The 17,354-nt window shown below is 39.9% G+C and overlaps 1 protein-coding gene across 6 annotated transcripts in view; it reads left to right on the top strand.

Moving 5' to 3' along the window:
* Positions 1–10,673, top strand: part of MTF2 (metal response element binding transcription factor 2) — a 23,004-nt gene extending 12,331 nt beyond the window's left edge. For 5 of the 6 annotated variants that reach the window (XM_015413369.1, XM_015413365.1, XM_015413368.1 and 2 more), the window contains 6 exons: positions 954–1,021; positions 2,261–2,431; positions 6,465–6,573; positions 6,720–6,772; positions 6,877–6,981; positions 8,896–10,673. In XM_015413369.1, coding sequence (XP_015268855.1) covers positions 954–1,021; positions 2,261–2,431; positions 6,465–6,573; positions 6,720–6,772; positions 6,877–6,981; positions 8,896–9,250 — 861 coding nt within the window. In that variant the 3' untranslated portion in view covers positions 9,251–10,673. The remainder of the gene's footprint in view (positions 1–953; positions 1,022–2,260; positions 2,432–6,464; positions 6,574–6,719; positions 6,773–6,876; positions 6,982–8,895) is intronic. The other variant, XM_015413366.1, reaches the window with a different exon arrangement.
* Positions 10,674–17,354: the final 6,681 nt, after the last annotated feature.

Genomic DNA, 17,354 nt, shown 5'->3' with positions numbered 1-17,354 from the left:
CTCGGGTTCAGCACGGGAGCTCTACGCTTCCCAGATGTGGCACTGTGATCGTGCCCGGAAAATCCACCTATCTTCCGTCTCTGTAGCGTGGCTAATGTTCCGTGTGACCGCAGCCTTAATAGTTCAAAAAAGTTTAGAATGGAGATGTGTTCTAGAATTCCTGCAGAACTAGAGATGTAAAATTTCCGAAAATTTTGAAGCGCGGAAAAAAAACCCGGGTTTTTTTCGATTTTTTTCGGAAAAAACGGTAATTTTTGGAAAAATTGAAAAAAATGCTACATTAGCATTTCTTTTGTCTTTTCTAGATTGAAAGTCATTCTGTTACTTTAGGAACATAAAATATGACTATGGACATTTTTACTTGGCATGAAATTATCACAACTAGCATATTAAAATATAGTGTATCCAAACAATTATTACAAACAGAATACCCACCCATATGCAAAAACAAAACTGAAACTTTTTTATTTTCTTCTGATAATCGCACCTCCTAAAGGAAGAAATGCATCTTGTTCTTGCATTGGAGAGTTCAGTTTGTAACCTAGGACTTACTTGTCCTCAGTGCACAGAAATTAGATCAATCTGATACCATATATATATATTTTAGAAATGATTTGGAAAATATTTGAACACCTTGTCTTAAAATATTTTATTCATCATGTTAAAATAAAATGTTCCACAATCAATTTTTTTTTTCTTTTTTCAATTTTTCCAATTTTTTGGAAAAAAAACAAAAAGGCTTCAGGAAAAAAACGGGAAAAAACCGTTTTCCCCCCGAATTTTTCTGGGTTTTTTCCGGGCCTTCACATCTCTATGCAGGACATTATATCAAATAAATTTTTATTCCTTTTGTGACAGTTGATTTTTGTGAAAGTTGATTAGCTTGCTGGGTAGTTTTGTCCTATATAGTCAGGATTTTAGAATATAACGAAACTACTTTTTACTATTTACAGCTGGCAGACACACCAAAATCTGAACGATATGAACATGTCTTGGAGGCATTAAATGATTACAAGACCATGTAAGTTTGTACAGGTTTTATGCATTTTAAATACTTTCATTTTATTTACTCTTAATATAAATGCTACTATCTGACTCCAATGATTATCCACTCTTACTATACGTCGGTTGAACTGCTGGGGTACCATCCTGTGGTGCACAAACTGCATTAAGAGTGAAGTTTGCCCAACACTCAATGGAATGTAGGGCTTGGCTTTGTGCCTTTAAACTGAGACTGAAGTCCCTTTTTCCAGCATCAAACTCCTATAGAAGTCTTTTACATCTTCTGAGGGAAGACACTTACTAAAGTGCCTGGGGTAATTTGGTGGATAGCCAACTCGAGTGCCTAGGTCTCCTCTTTACTGTGATCCAAGATAAGGGTGTCCATGAGGCATTGAGAGAGATCAAAATTAGGGCAATTACACTCGACAGAACCAGCATTCAGTTTCAAGCACATTCAGTATTCTCCACCTTAGCTCTTGGAATCCCTCCCCCTGCAACTCTTAGCATTCCCCCAACTGCCACTTCTTTATGCTCGGCAGGCTGGATGCTTTGTCCTCAGCTGAATTGAGGGGTTATATGTAAACATCCCATTCTGTGATCGCCTTTGTCTTTCTGCCTCCAGTATGATCGAAACCAGTGACCATGTTTTGTTATCCTGAAATCAGTGGTCCTCATTACGAGAACTTGGGATCTTGCCCATTCTGAGAAAATATAATCTTGCCATTGAACCCCAGGCGGTGTCTTTTCTGTTGGCTGATGTTAACCCTGAGGTGATGTGAGCTGTGGCCAAATTTTTGTCTTTTATGGTATCTGTAAGATGTTCCTTTGCTACATCTTAATGTGACAAATTGGAGAGTTTAATATCTTTTAATGCTATTATATTAGTGATGTAATGCTTTTATTTATTATTTGTAAATGTTTCTGTTGTGATCCATGTTTTAAACGTGTTGTATTGCTTGGCGCAAGACAACAGGTCAATGGAGCTTGTTTGTTAATAAAGGAAAGGTTCTGTACCAATGATGGCAACTAAAGGTAGCAGTGGAAAAAATATTACAGAATTGTTGAATCTCTCTGGGGACCGAACCTGTAATTGCTAAGAGGATTTTAGAGAACTAAATGCACAGTTAATTGCTATCATTTTCACAACCTTGGAATTTAAGATTAAAGTAGAAACATAAAATGCTATTGGATGAACTGGTTTTTGGTAAGTCTGAAGAAATACTCCTTTCTCCATGTTCCACAATTAACAATTATTCAGGTTTATGTCTGGAAAGGAGATAAAGAAGAAAAAACATTTGTTTGGCTTGAGAATTCGTGTTCCTCCTTGCCCACCAAATGCTGCTTTCAAGGCTGAGAAAGAACCTGAGGGAACTTCGCATGAATTCAAAATTAAAGGCAGAAAATCATCTAAACCTGTGCCTGATCAGAGGTAAGACAAATAGGCAGATGAATATTATGACACTTTCTGTTCCACAGATGCCTCTTGATTTATTTTTTAAACTCTTGGTCTATGTTGGACATGTATTAGTTGAGGAAATGTTAATAGCAAAAATGTTGCTACTGATTTTAGTGGGATGTGACTTGTATTTCATTGTAATGTGTTGTCTGCTCTGATCTTTAGAACAGGACTGAGTTAAAGATTATTAAGGCTTCTAGAACTTTACTGTTAATTAGATCCCAGATGGAGTAGCATTTTATAGTTACCATCTTTTTGTATCATACTTTAGAGTTAGTATGGAAAATATCTGTATTGCCCTTGTGGTGGTGAGACCTTCAATTTTGATATGGGGGGTAGCTGCCAAAGTTGCCAAACATCCATTGATATTCCAGCTGTTCTGGGAAGAAAAAACTAGTGCAACAAAAGGGTTGTGGATAAATTTATTGTAGATGAATTGATAAGAAGCCTGGTCTTTAAGAATAATATAAACGGCAATTCCAAGGGGGTTGAATTGAGGCTAAGTTTTTCATTGGCAGACCCTGAGGAGGAGGGCGGGATATAAATCTAAAGATAAAATAAAAATTAAAAAATGTTGTGTTATATGGTTGATGATGTTTTATGGAGTAAGTGTTGGGTGAGAGAGATTTTCTTTGACGGGTATCCAGCAGTTTTCTCCATGGGGGAATTTCAGTGAGAAAGGGTTGGGTGTAGGGCCACCCCCCCCCCACCTGGCAAAGGTGGCCTGTAATGATTCCTTGTTTTGTGTGTGTGTGTGTCTCTTTAAAAGTTTGGTTGCATGGCTGTGGTGGATAGACTAGAGTGATTGAGAGAGGCAAGTGTGGTATGATTGGTGGTTGACAGAGAGGGGGAGGGGTTTTGGAAGTGAATCTGAGTGGATGAGTATGTGAGTCAGTCAAGAGTGACAGTTACAAGTTGACAGTTGATGTTCAGTTAGAGTTAGACAAGCAGTTCTGTGTTGAAGCAGTTATAAACTGACAGCTGGGGTTGTTCAGTGAGACAGAGAAAGCTGAAAGTTGAATGTACAGGAAACAGTAAAGTTTAAGTGACCAACAGTTAAAGGAAAGTCTGAGGGTCATAACAAACGGGAGAGAAACAGTGAACACATATAGCATTGAGATAAACAAGTGTTACAAAGCTACATGAAAAGATCCCTGTCAGTGAGGGAGAAGATTGTGTGTGATACCAAAGCAATTGTTCATCATTTACACATTACCAGTTACATTGTACCATCCTCTTATTTAGTATTTGTTTCAATAAATCCTCTTTTATCAAAGTTTACACCAGCTCTGAATGACATACTTCCCAGGACCACATAGTTCCTCGTGAGCCTTGAACTCGGTCTACCAAACCAGTAAGCAAAAGTAAAAGCATAAAGGTTTGGAAATCCTTAAAATTTCCTGGTGGCAGCAGATTCAACCCTGTTAAACTAAATAAAGAGAACTTTTAAAGGGAAACCAGTCCTCCCCAATAAGGAGGACGTCACATGGCCATTCTCCCTCCTAAGCACCAAGGGTGCATGCTGGATCACTCGAGAGGAGAAGAGATGGGTGACATGCAGGGGGAGAACAGTAGGCCTAGATCTTACTTTGTGAGGTCCAGAGAGGGGGTAGCAGGGGGAGGTTGACTTTGAGGAAGGCCAACTCGTCCATCCTGGCTGGGTCCAGGTGGGAGCAGTGGGGGCTGAGAATGTCTCCCAGGTGGGAGAACACCCGCTCACTCTGGACACTGGTGGGAGGACAGGAGAGGAGACTCATAGTCACGCAATAGAGGTTGGGCCAGATGACAGCCTTGTGTGACCAGTACTCCAGGGGATCGGCGTTAGTGGGCTCAGGGAATTCAGCAAAGTACTCCCTCACCATCACCTCTGCCAAGTCCTCCGCCATTGCACACCTGGTATCCCTACTGCTGCTGACCTCCCAGTTCTCCATTGATAACCAGTAGTGGGAGTCTTTCCTGGTTGGGCTCTTTGAGGCAGACGTGCTGGGCTACAGCTCCTCTTTCTGGCAGGCAAGACTCCTCAGCTCATGGTCCTTCACAAGGTGATGGAGTACCAGGGAGCCAGGTGTTGCAGCAGCTGGTGAAAGGCTACGTCCTCCACGAGGGAGAAGGGTTGGCCATCCACAGCAGTAATCTGGCTGACGAAGTGAGTTCCTGGGCCCTCCATGCCACCCTTTTGGTTGGCACTGTCAGTGTCCCCGGGGGAATGACCTCTTGAAGGGTGGCCTGCCTTGATGTCTCATCCACGGCATTCCGAGTGTGGGTAGTCTTTATTGGAGGGGCCTCCTGCTCCCCCTCCACTTCTCCCTGCTGAGAGGGAGTGGGTCTCTTCTTCCTCCCAAGGGCCACCACTCTTTTCTCTGATGGCAACATAGTTGGGTGCACCCTTTGCAGGTGCCTGCAGAGGATGGAGGAGAAGAAGTGTTGGGAATTTTGTGCCTCTCTGGACATGGGTGTGGCATACCTGGCACTCTGCCACAGAGGGTTCACTGGGAAGGGTGCAGAAGTATTTCCAAACTGTGGGCTGGAAATGGGGCCCCAGGATTGGAGAAGGTGGGAGGCACACCTGTTCTCCGATGCTGAGCTGGGAGGGGCCACGGAGGAGTGTACTCAAGGTATGAGCAGCAACAGGGAGTTGTGATGTGGTAGGGGAAGATGCTTCCCACACCCACCCTCTGAATCACTGCTGTCAGTCCCCCTCTCCAAACTACTGGTGTCTGGGCAGTGCTAACCACTCTTTTGTCTCTATGGAGAGCTCCAGGAACAGATCAGGGGAAGGAGGCTCTGAGACCACTGGTGATGCCCTGCCAGGGCCAGTGGCCTTGGCAGGATGGGTTTCGTGCCTGGGTATGAGGGCCTGTGGTATGCAGGGGTGGAGGAGTTCTTCCCCCCATGATGAGCGCCCTTTGCATCCACTTTCATATTCATGACACACAGAGAAGTTCACAATCAGGAGGGCTGGGAGGCTATAAATGTGGGTCTTCAGCCAAGGCACCCAGTAGCTAAGCTGCTCAGCATAAGCAGAGAGATAGGATGGCTCAGAGCTCTGAGTCCACCTAACACTCAAACCCTATCAGGGTAGAGGTGTTCATAATCAGCAATAAATGAATGTGCTCTGCTGTTAACAAGTTTCCTGCCTCTCTGTCTAACTGCCTACACCCAACAGAGGACGGTGTGAAGCTGAGCTTGAGGGTATATATAGATCAGCATGGGAACTCTGTTACTGGCAGCCAGCGATGGCTGAAGCTTTGGAGGGGTCCCTATTGGTGTTTCCAAGGCTGGAGAGACCCCCCCCCCCATTGCTTTGAAGTTTGGTAAACATTTTGATTGAGCAAAGACTGTCTATAAATGTATCTATTTACCAACCTCTTGAAAGTTCATGGAAAATTTCTGCTAGTTGACCTGCCACAAACTTCAATTTGCAAACTACAAACCACACAAAATTCATCACGAACCTTAGTTCGTGAGCTGGTTCTTGCCCATCCCTAAATACACATTTTATTGCAATCCAGCAATTGCAACCACTTTTTCCATTTCCCTGTTCATGGCTAAATGGTTTGCTATGATGTAGCCGAAATCTAGTTAGTATCTCCTACCGAGCCTGCATTTCATTTCCTTCTCCTAAGTTCCTGCTCAGTGTCTCAGAGCTGCCAGTACTACATAGTCAAGATAACAAAGGGAAGAACTTCTTTACTGAGACCAATAGGAACAGTGTTGGTGGGTAAGGTGGGGATGTTCAGGAGCTATGTGTCTATTTGTTCCATTCACAGGCGCGGTTTCTATAGTGGCTTTTTAAATAGGGCATGCTACAGTGTGACAAAAAGACAGAAAGCACTGAGTGGCTTTTATCGCTATGGGAAGAAATCTGTATTTAAATGCTCTGTGTATATGCATTCTGAAGAGTAAACTTGGCTAGTTTATTAGGGTGAAAAGAAAGTATAGCTACAATATGATTTCTCTTTGTAGTGTATCTGTTTTAAATGTTAACCTTTTGGCTTTCTCCTAGGGAAGTTACTAATGGTATAGAAAAAAAGGGAAAGAAAAAGTCTGTTGGTCGTCCACCTGGTCCATATACCAGGAAAATGATTCAAAAAATGTCTGAGCCATCACTTTTGGTAAGTGGTGTTAATTTATTGCTCATCATTTCCTTGACAAAATAGTGGCCATTATGTTACATGGTACTTTCAAACAGAAAACTGATTTCAGAATTAAAGCTTTCATTGGAAATGTAAAGTCATGTTCTTTGTTCTTTTTGGGAAAGGAACCTGTCATAGTGCAAGAATCCCCTACTTTGGATTTACCTAGCACTATTGGGTAAGTAGGGGAATAATAAATGTGCTTCATTATAAATGGGCTAATGTCAAATAAGATTTTAATGTTTGATTTTTTTGGTTACATGGCGACATGAAATGGCTCAGAAGATCTGATGGAACAGCACATTCTTCAAATACCTCAGATGTAGAATCTACAGGTACTGTCAGTGCAAAAGAAACTACCTCAACCTGTATTCCTAAACATTACAGGTAAGGCCAATAGAACTTGATCAATACGCAATTTATGATTGATTATGAATATAATTGGTTGCAACTTGTATTTCAAAGGGGACTAAAATTTGGGCTGGATTCCACAAAGTGGGAGCAGAGCTTTGCTCATAGAATGGCTCTTTGATACCTCTCCCTCTCACTAGCTGGTGGTCCTGAAGGCTTGGAGACCCTCAGGAATGAAGCAGGGCTCAGGAGACCGCAGACTGAGAAGGGAGCCCATGGGAGCTCCAGACCAGCTCCTTATGCAAGGAGAAGTGCCTTTTGTTCATGTAAGAGAGGGCCAGTGTGGTATAATGATCAGAGTGTCTGACTAGAATCTGGGAGGCATGCATTTGAGTCCCCACTCTGCCATGGAACCTTTCTGTGTGGACTTGGGCCAGTCACACACACTCGGGCTACCCTACCTCAGAGGACTGTTGTGATGAAAAAATGGAGGAGATGAAAACTATGTAAGTCACTTTGGCTCCCCGCTGTGGAGAAAGGTGGGATATAAGTGAAGTAATGTAAAATAAATAAAAGCACTTTGATATTGAGGAATATTATTAAATGGTCACCTAAGTAATCCTTTGGTCCTTTGACCTTTATGCTTACTCTTAGGCTACCTTCTCCATTGTTGTTAAACTCCATAATTCTCAGTACAATAAAGCATGCATGCCTACATGGTTGGAAGCAAGTTTTTGGGACCAAGTTTCAAGAATAAAGGATGTAGTTTGGGACTATAAAAAAGTACTTAATTCTAACATTAGAACAAATTATCTAAAGTGACTTCCGTCTGGAGTATACATTTCACCTTTTAAATGTTTATACTGGCTTTTGTATTGCTAAGATAGTATTTATGCTCATACTTTGACAGTTAAGCAGAAATGCAGAACTAAGTTGGGCGAGAGCGATTTCTGTGTTCCAGTATAAAGCATGAAGCAAAAGTCATTGATTAGATTAAGCTTCCAGTTACACATTTTCTGTTTGTTTTTGGAATTCTGTTGTTCTCTAGCATGGTCAAGAAACTGAGCCCCATCTGTGCTTGTAAGACCAGGCTTGATTCTCAGTGATAGGGAGCAGGTTTATCTCCACACCAATGCAGTCTGAGGACACCCTCTTAACTTTCTCTGATAGTATAGGAGAGCTACATGTGGCAACTGTTGCATTAGAGGCATATCTGACACTGGGTGTCCTATTAGCCCATACTAATAAGGAACCCCTAGATAAGTCAGCAGTGTGTGGGGCCCTGCCAGTATGCAAGCAAATACAATTCATGTTAAGTATTTCCTTAATAGTGACTGTACCAAGTAAGGTTGGATTGTGTTTGTGTTTTCTACAATCAAGAGACTCTGTGTCTGTTTGCATAGTCTTAAAATTAGTTGGTTACTTTTGTTTATCAAGCATTATCTATCTATCATCTATCTATTGTCTGTCTGTCTATCTAGTACTGCTCATACGGCTATCACCTTAACCAGAAATTAGAGCCAAAGAAAATATTTTAAAAAACCTTACTCAGTCTTATTTCTTTTATATTTGATTATTGCACCTATGAATTTTGCCACTGAGATTATCAAGCATTAGTGGTGCATTCAGTAGCAAAAGCGTAACATAATGGGCAGCCAAAGCTTTAGATATACGTTGGTGTGTGGCTTGCAGTGATGCTGGTGATCTTGCTAAAACTTTTACATTTGTGTGTATGTAAACTGTCACCTAAATATGCCTCACTGAGATGGTCTCCATTCAGTTCAGTGCCACTGAGCTGCTTTTTGCTGCTATGCCACATTAGGTAGTCGTGGTTTTAACAGCACATGCATGTTCTGCAGTGTTAGTATAATGTCCTGACCCTGACTAAGGCCACATACTATTAAATTAGCTTGCTAAGTGTAAATGTCCATTTTCTGTATTCTGTACTAGCTTATCTGACTCCAGGAAAAGGACACGTACAGGAAGAACTTGGCCGGCTGCAATACCACACTTAAGGAGGAGAGGTCGCCTTCCACGGAAAGCACTCCAAGCTCAGAATTCTGAAATTGTAAAAGACGACGAAGGCAAAGATGATTATCAGTATGACGAACTCAACACAGAGATTCTGAATAACTTAGCAGATCAGGAGTTACAGCTTAACCATCTCAAGAACTCTATTACCAGTTACTTTGGTGCGGCAGGTAGGATAGCTTGTGGTGAAAAATACCGTGTTTTGGCTCGCCGGGTGACGCTTGATGGAAAGGTGCAGTATCTTGTGGAATGGGAAGGAGCAACTGCCTCCTGACTGTAGGACAGAACATTATGTTCACTGTACTGCTGTTCACTATTTATAATGCACAGTTGTAAATCAGGCGTGCAGAAGGAAACTTTACGATGTTTCTAAAAATGGAAACCAAGTTAGCCTTAACTCTTGCTTATTAACAGTACAAACATTGTGATAAGGATACATTAAAAAAAATAAGATTGGGTTATTACATTTTTAAAGTAAAGATTTAGATTGACTTTGGATGGGAATCTGGGATTTCAGTTTGCTTTAAGATGTGCATGAATACAGAGTGACTGTCTAAAGTACAGTCTAAGGATACTCCTTTTTTGCGATTAGGGAATATTTTCTATAGCTAGGGAAACAATTTTTAGGATGACTCTTAATCTTTTCTTACCCAAATGTTTGCAAAGGTGTATTTCTACATTGACAACCCTAGATTTTCATAAGGTGCAGTGTATATAATTCCTACGGAGGACTGTAAAATATTAAATTCTTCTTTCAAGCAAAGTGTAAAAAAATATATATTGAGCCTGTAAATTGCTCTGTGACTAGACTTTGTGGTCTCTTTAATATATTCTTTGCATGTGTGTATATGTACACCTATGTGTGCATGTGTATATATGTGTGGTTGTGACCTATGCAATATCAATTATGGGATTGGGCAGCTTTTGACTATATATCCCATAATTCTTTTATCAGGAATAGTTGCAGTATTTACACAGCAGCATTTCTTCTCAGGCGTTATTGGGTGCTGTTGCTTGCCACATACTACAGAATATGTGTCAAATGAGTGTTGTGTGTTCTGGCAGTGAGTCAGTGAGTTCATATGCCTTTTTAGAAGTAAAGTCAGGGTGCAACCATGCATGCCAGGATCCAGAGCAGTCATATTTCCTGGTCTCTTAACTGTGATTACAGATAGGAAATGCCCCTTTAGGCTTGCACGTTCCTCCCCCCCCCCCCCTCCTGTGCAGATTTACCTCTCCTTTCCCCTGTCAATGATAACCATGGGAGGGAGGGGTAGCACAGCATCTTCTTCAGTGTTTTTTGCTAACTAGAATCTGCAAATCCACTTCAGATCCAGCTGCAACACCAACCTTTGATTAACGGAGAGGAAGTGCTTGTTCCCGTTTGTAAACATGGTTAAGATATCTAGTTATTTGTCTCTGGTCTGGGCCAGGTGGCGTAAATAGCCTTTACTTTCTCAACTTAACTGCACAGGACTGCAGCCCCAATTAATTTTGGATAAAAGTCAGCCATTTGAGAAACAAATCGGGACATGGAAATTTGAACATGCTTAAATGAAATTCTAAGGTTTTGTGACACACTGATTGTAAATTTTGTCTCCCAGTAATTAAAGTCAGGAGTCACACAAGATTCCTTTGTATGTAATGTTTTGTATTCATGTTTGATAAGTGTAGTTGGAACAAAGTGTTTAATTGCACAGGGTCAACAAACAGTATGTTGCCACTTGAAGTAACAATACTGCTTTTATTACAATATTACCTCTTCTGTTCTTATAAATATGAATCAAGTTTTAAATTTATAACTCTGTTTTACTTGCAAAGTAACAGGTCTCTTTGAGGTTAGATAATTTTTTTGTTTTGAGTTTTTGTTGTATCTTTTTTTTGCCAAAGAGTAATCACAACTATTTTACTTTGGTTTCTCATTTTACTGCCTAATATTTTGGTAACAGACATGAATTTGCCAACAAAACAATTAAAAAGGTGCTGTATGGTTAAAGCTTATTCTGCTACTTACTTTGACTTTTTAAACAATACTGTGTTTTGATCAAGAAGAATCCTCTGTCACCTTTGATATAGCCAAAGGAAACATAGACACGTTTCTTGTCCTGTGCTTGTGGCTGGCCAGAAAACGTACAAACTTTACAGAAGTGGTAAACTGAAAATGTACTTCTGTTTTGCCTTCACAAAAAATGTGGGTCTCTTTTTATCTCTCACACAGTCTCAGCTATTAAGTTATAGTTGCCTTGCCTAAAGCTACAATATTTTGATAATACACAGGTTAGTTTTTGAATGTTTTGTCTTTTTGGATAATGCAAACTATGGTTGTCTTGTAATGTTACTCACACAACCAGTTTTCATCATTAATCTTTTTTACAATCCTTGTAATTCACATTGAACACCAGCAGTATTTATAGGAGGGCTTCCATACAAAGACAGTGATTAGAAACTACTTGAGGAAAATGCTTGACAGACTAAACTATCAACAGATTTGTGAATGTTTTTGTTTTCATTTTATCATGGTGGTTGACATGTTTGTATTCCTGAAACTCTTTTCTAGAATTTTAAAAAAATCAACATTAAATGTGTGTATTTTTAAGAATCTCTTTGTTTTTTCTTTCTCAGTTATAGATACAACTTAAAGCCTACATTAAGCACATTGAGTTGGATTCAGAGGTGCCCTTCCAGTTGTGGAAGGGTGGGTCTGCAGCCTCTTGTGCAGCAGCCTGTGCTGTTACTGAGGGGTTCATCCTCCTCAGAAACAGCTCTTCTGGGTGACATGGAACTGCAGGAGACACCAGCAGAGCTCTGCTTGCAGTTCTGTAGATCCAGTTTTTTACAGTAAGTTCAGTATAACATCAGAGTAAAGATGTGTTTAGGCTTTTAGGAAATGTGCTTGGACTGCAGTCGTACCAGAAACCGTATTCCAAGCCTTTTTTAATAAGCATTTTTCCTAAGTATACTTAAGCAAATGCCCAGTCCTGAGCATGTTTATTTGAAAGTGAGGCCCATTAGATTTCAGTAGACCTTATTCCCAGGTACATCTTCTCCTTAGCAATGCAGTCTTATGTACACTTAATGGGGTGTATGACCCATAACAGTGGAACTGTGTTCTGAGTAAACATGCATGTGATTGGGCTTATTTCTGAAAAATACTCATTCGCTGAAGAAATATACTTTTGGACACTCTCTACTAATATTTAATGGTTAGCTTAGCACTGTCTCTTCTGTTTTACAAACTGCCATATTGATCTCTGGCAATGTGATTACAAATTTAGTAACAATTGTGAAAAAACTTGTATATGTTAAACCCCTATCAAGTTTCAAGAATTACTAACAAATTCAGGCCACTGAAGTTAGCAGCTCATTCATATTTTCATCACTGTTGTTTCAAGTCCTGTAAGACCTATTCAGTTGCAGGGCAGTCACTGCAGTCCATTGGAAATAATGTGGTTTAATTGATCAGTAATTGTGTGACACAGTTAGCACCATATTAATTGAATTAACTGTGTATGACATCATTGTTTCTGAAGTTTCTTTTAAAACTACTCAATGGTTTTTTAAAAAAAAATCCTACTCTTCCTTAAGGGAGCTCAGCGTGGCATATGAGATTCTTCTTCATCCCATTTTATCCTCACAATTACCCTGTGAAGTAGGTTAGAGTGAATGTGTGTGTCTGGTCCAAGGTCACCCAGTAACTTTCAAGGCAGCAGTAATGTCACATGCTTTCGGTAACTTCAAAGCTTAACAACATTAATGACCTGTGATGGACAGCTAACTGCTGATGCATTATACTGGTCTGGGAACCTTGATTGACAAGGGGTTCAAATGGAATGCTATTTTAGACCTGAGTGGCAGTTAGGAAGGAAGGAGGGGAGGGGAGGGACAAAGAGGATCCTGAAATAGGGAAGCGGAACCAGTAGTCCTTCCCTGAGGGAAATAGCTCCTAGGAAAAGAGAGTCATCCCTATCAAGTGTTAAGGGAAACTGGAAACTGTGTGTGTATTACAACTTTCACAGACTTAGTAATTTTGTGACAAATAAGCTTATACCTGTTTATCTAAGGAGTGACAGCCAAGTGATCTCTCTTACAAAAACCTCTTGGTAGAACAAAACTGCTACATTTTTGTAGCAAACTATCTATGGTATATAGTTATATGAAGTTTCCCTCATTCCTGTTGCCCTTTCGCCTGTCAAGTTTAAAACTGAAACCTCCCTGACAGTCTGACATGAACATTGTCCCGTAAAATTGAAATAAAACAGTTTATGTGTTGTGAATTAATACCTGCCTCCTGTGTGCCACAAATGGTTTTTTGGTTCCTCAGCATCCCTGGAGGGGACAGACAGAGAAATAAAGAAGAAAAAGATAGCAGGGAACTAACGTAACATCATTTTCTGACTATTAAACAGGCTAGTCTCCACTAAGAGCTTCGAATATCCTGATTCTATGGCTTCTGTACAAGTTCCAGTTTTTCCAGTCAAACAGGGCATTATGAGCCCCCACACCTTGAATGTCATGACTGTATGGATATGAGGTAGCTGTTACATTGTGCTATGGTTATAGCACTGGTGCAAGAAAATAATTTTTCTCACTTCCTGTGAAAGACACATCAGAAGAGATTGCTTTAAAAAGGCTAAGTTGTACTGTTTGAATTTTTTAAACATTTTAAAAATGTAGACTTTGAAGAGCTTCAGATTGGAAATTAGATTTCAGTTTTAGTTTAGTCCTTTAGTGTGAGCTAAACAATCGGACATGACTAAAAATGAAGGAAGTGCATAAATAAGATGACACTATCTACAAGAAGAATTTCACAGTATGGACATAACCCTACATGGACATCTGTCTGTAACTCAGGCTGTGAACCCAGAGGCAGTTGTGTATATATTTACACATTTTGTTATGATAAATGTCATCATGCTTGATGGATGTGGAATATTTAGCTTCTCTGCTTAGGAACATTACTAATGCTTTTGCCTTTAGTCTCATTCCTTTGTAAAACTTGAATTTTATGCCAGCAAAAGGAAAAATAGCAAATGCTACCATAATACAGAATGGGATCTAGTACTCATAGTACTAGGTTCTTGGACTGCACTATAGCTAGCTAGCTCACCTGACTGAATACTTGCCTGCTTTTCAGCAGATGGTGTATTTTTTTATGGTAGGTTTTAGCAGGTGAGCCCCACTGGCAGGTATTGGAAATTATATAGTGGTACATAGTCTAACTACATTCTACCAACTTTTTAAAGAAAATGAAGCTATGATTGACATTACAATTTTTACAAAATGTGGGGTTTAATACAAATATTTTTTGCCTTTTTAGAGGGACACTTTGCCTTATGTTGTTCCTAAAGGTTCTGTGTCCCCTCCTGCAGTAGCATTTTGGGTTGCTCGGTGCGAGGGCAAATTCCAGTTCACTGGTAGCCCATAAATTATAATGGTTGCTGTGTGTGGGGCGGGAATCTCTATCAAGACTAATCTCCCCACTTTACTACGAAGCAGAGTTCAACTATACTTGCGTTCCTTGCTAAGGCAGAAAATAACTGCCAAAGGAGGGTGGCCTTCTAGCAGTGGGGGAAAGCAGTTTTCTGCTGTCAGTTAAGGATGTTGCTGTCCTTTAAGTAGGAATGCATTAATATTTAGCAACTAAATTTGGTGTGAGAGTCCATAGATCTTGCTTTTGCATATGCTGCTTACCAATGCTCCCTCTAAGCTGTGGAGTCTTGTGAGCAGAAATTCTACTTTGTGACCTATTGGCATTAAAATTGTGAGCAAGTGCTTTGGCTACTGCATAAATAAGTTTGCTCTGGAACCATCCTTCCTGAGCGAAGACAAAAATGTGTGAGCCGGAGGCTAAAAAACTGTGAGCTAGCTCACACTAACTCAGCTTAGAGGGAATACTGCTGCTTACTGGCTTTCTCTGTTGGCATTAACATTTAAATTTATTATTTTTATTTTCAAATGTAATCGTGTTTAATTTACTACCTGTCAGCTGCCATATGGAATAGAAATATTAATGTCATTGCTAAGAACTTGAACTCCAGGCACCTTTCCATATTTGAAAGAGCTTAACCATTGGTGTTCCTGCTTGCAAGTTTCATTATACTATGCTTTGACTTCCCTGGTGTACACCCCTATCCCTCTGATTTTCAAACAATAGAAGCTGGGCATTAGACTAAGGACCTAAAGTACTATGAGACTTTAAATTGGAGTATACCTCCCTTCTGTATAGTAGCCTCCTAGGTAGATAAGTTGATCAGATGTCTACAGCTGGTTTTAAACTGGGAAGCTGGCTATGGTGACACTTCACCTGTAACATCATTGCAATTTCCAACTTCTTCCAGCAACTGTATAATAAGGTTTTTTTTTGCATTGTAGGCTAATGAAAACGCAATCTCCATGCTTCAGCGTCTGAGCCTATGAGACAATAACAGAGTTATGTGGTCTTCTGAAATGAGACATTAGAATGGTCTGAGTTCATGCTGTCTTAACAGCAGTTCTAAGATTTCTTCAGTCTACATTTTTCAATTGCATAGCCACAGGTGGTCATTTACTATGTCATTAAGTAAAATTGTTTACATTTTTTACTTATCCAAGCTCTTATTCCCAACACAGCGATAGCATTCGATGCAAGTAAGTAATATAGGCAACAATTGATAAATGTACTGAGCTATATAGAAGAAGAAGAAAAGAGATTGGATTTATACCCTGCCCTTCACTTGGAGTCTCAGAGCGGCTTACAAACTCCTTTCCCTTCCCCTCCCCACAACAGACACCCTGTGAGGTAGGTGGGGCTGAGAGAGCTCTTTCCAGAACTGTCAAGAGAACAGCTCTGACAGAACTATGGCTTACCCAAGGTCATCCAGCAGGTGCAAGTGGAGGAGTGGGGAATCAAACCCGGTTCTCCCAAATTAGAGTCCGCGCACTTAACCACTACACCAAACTGGGTCTATAGTTGGTGTAGCCTTTTAAAGTTGATGCAAACCAGAAATATTACAGCAAAAAGTTTAGTAGCAGAGCTTAATCACAGCTTTCAGGTACAATGAACTTGTGTTACAGCAGTTTTAAATATTCAGACATTACTTATTTGTGTTAAGGAGCTGGGGGTGGTATACATTGTGCTCTGATTTTCTGTTTTAGGCCAGTCACCTAGCAGGCTTTATGGTAGAATGGGGAACTGACCTGGATCTCTTGGATCCTGATCTGATGCTATACTACAAAGGCTATGAGTGAACTCACATTTAAATGAACAAATTTAGAGTCCAGGGGCACCTTAAGACCAACAAAGGTTTATTCAAGGTATGAGCTTTCATGTGCATGCACACTTTTCCAAATACAGTGGAATGGGATGTAAGGGTCAAACAAGGTAAGGTTATTAAGTCAACAGTTGTAAAGCAATAAATGTCAAAATAAATCTTATAACCCATCTATAAGTTTGAACCCTACCTCCCATTATACTGTATTTGAAAAAGTGTGCATGCACACGAAAGCTCATACTTTGAATATAAACCTTTGTCGGTCTTAAAGGTGCCACTGGACTCTAAATTTGTTCTGCTTCAGACCAACATGGCTGACTACTTGGATCTATCTCCCATTTAAATGCAATACTACAATACTCTAGTTGTAAATGGCACATATTTAAATGGCTAGAGTTCCCTATAACAATAGAGAAGCAGGACTGACTTTCTTCCTCATCACTTTTTAATTACAATGGATGCTATTAAGCATTTGTTTTACAATTTAAATGGCAAACTATCTGAGAGGAAGCATGCATCAGCTCTAAGATGCTTTAGTATTTTGTAGGCTACTGCACATAGAAATCACATCCCTGGAACCATACATCTGACACCTATGTAGCAATATGCTATTACTCATTTAAAATTAGCCCATTAATCAATGCATGAAAATAATCCTATCCACAGAGGGTTCCAACAACAACATAAAATAGTGGCAACTGTGTATATAAAGACCAGAATCCATAAAAAAAAAACACTATGGCACTAACTTTTTTGACATTTGAAGTGTTTCCTAGAGTAGATCATGGGTGTTTGGTAAATGTCACTAATAAATTGGAATAAATTTATAGGAGTTACTTTTGCGAATCCAAAGTAAGTAGTTTATTTTTAAAAACTAGAGTTTTGCTAGTGAGATATTTTTACTTTCCCCATACTAACAGGAGAATGTGTGCCTACAAGGAAGAGACTAATTATTCTAAAGAAGTTCATATAGAAGGTTTTTATGAGGAAAATCAGTAGAAAAGATGACTGATTGCAATCTTGTGCAATCAGGAGTAATTTGGGGATATTAACACAGTTATGCCTGTAGGATAAATTCTAAATGTGAAATGAAGCATGTAGTGTACCGCTTTTTCCAATGGAATATCA

Source organism: Gekko japonicus, unplaced genomic scaffold, assembly GCF_001447785.1.
Source record: "Gekko japonicus isolate JY-2015 unplaced genomic scaffold, Gekko_japonicus_V1.1 scaffold70, whole genome shotgun sequence".
Classification (NCBI taxonomy): domain Eukaryota; kingdom Metazoa; phylum Chordata; class Lepidosauria; order Squamata; family Gekkonidae; genus Gekko; species Gekko japonicus.
Note: the sequence above shows the minus strand (reverse complement) of the source record. Positions and strands in the feature narration are given on the sequence as shown.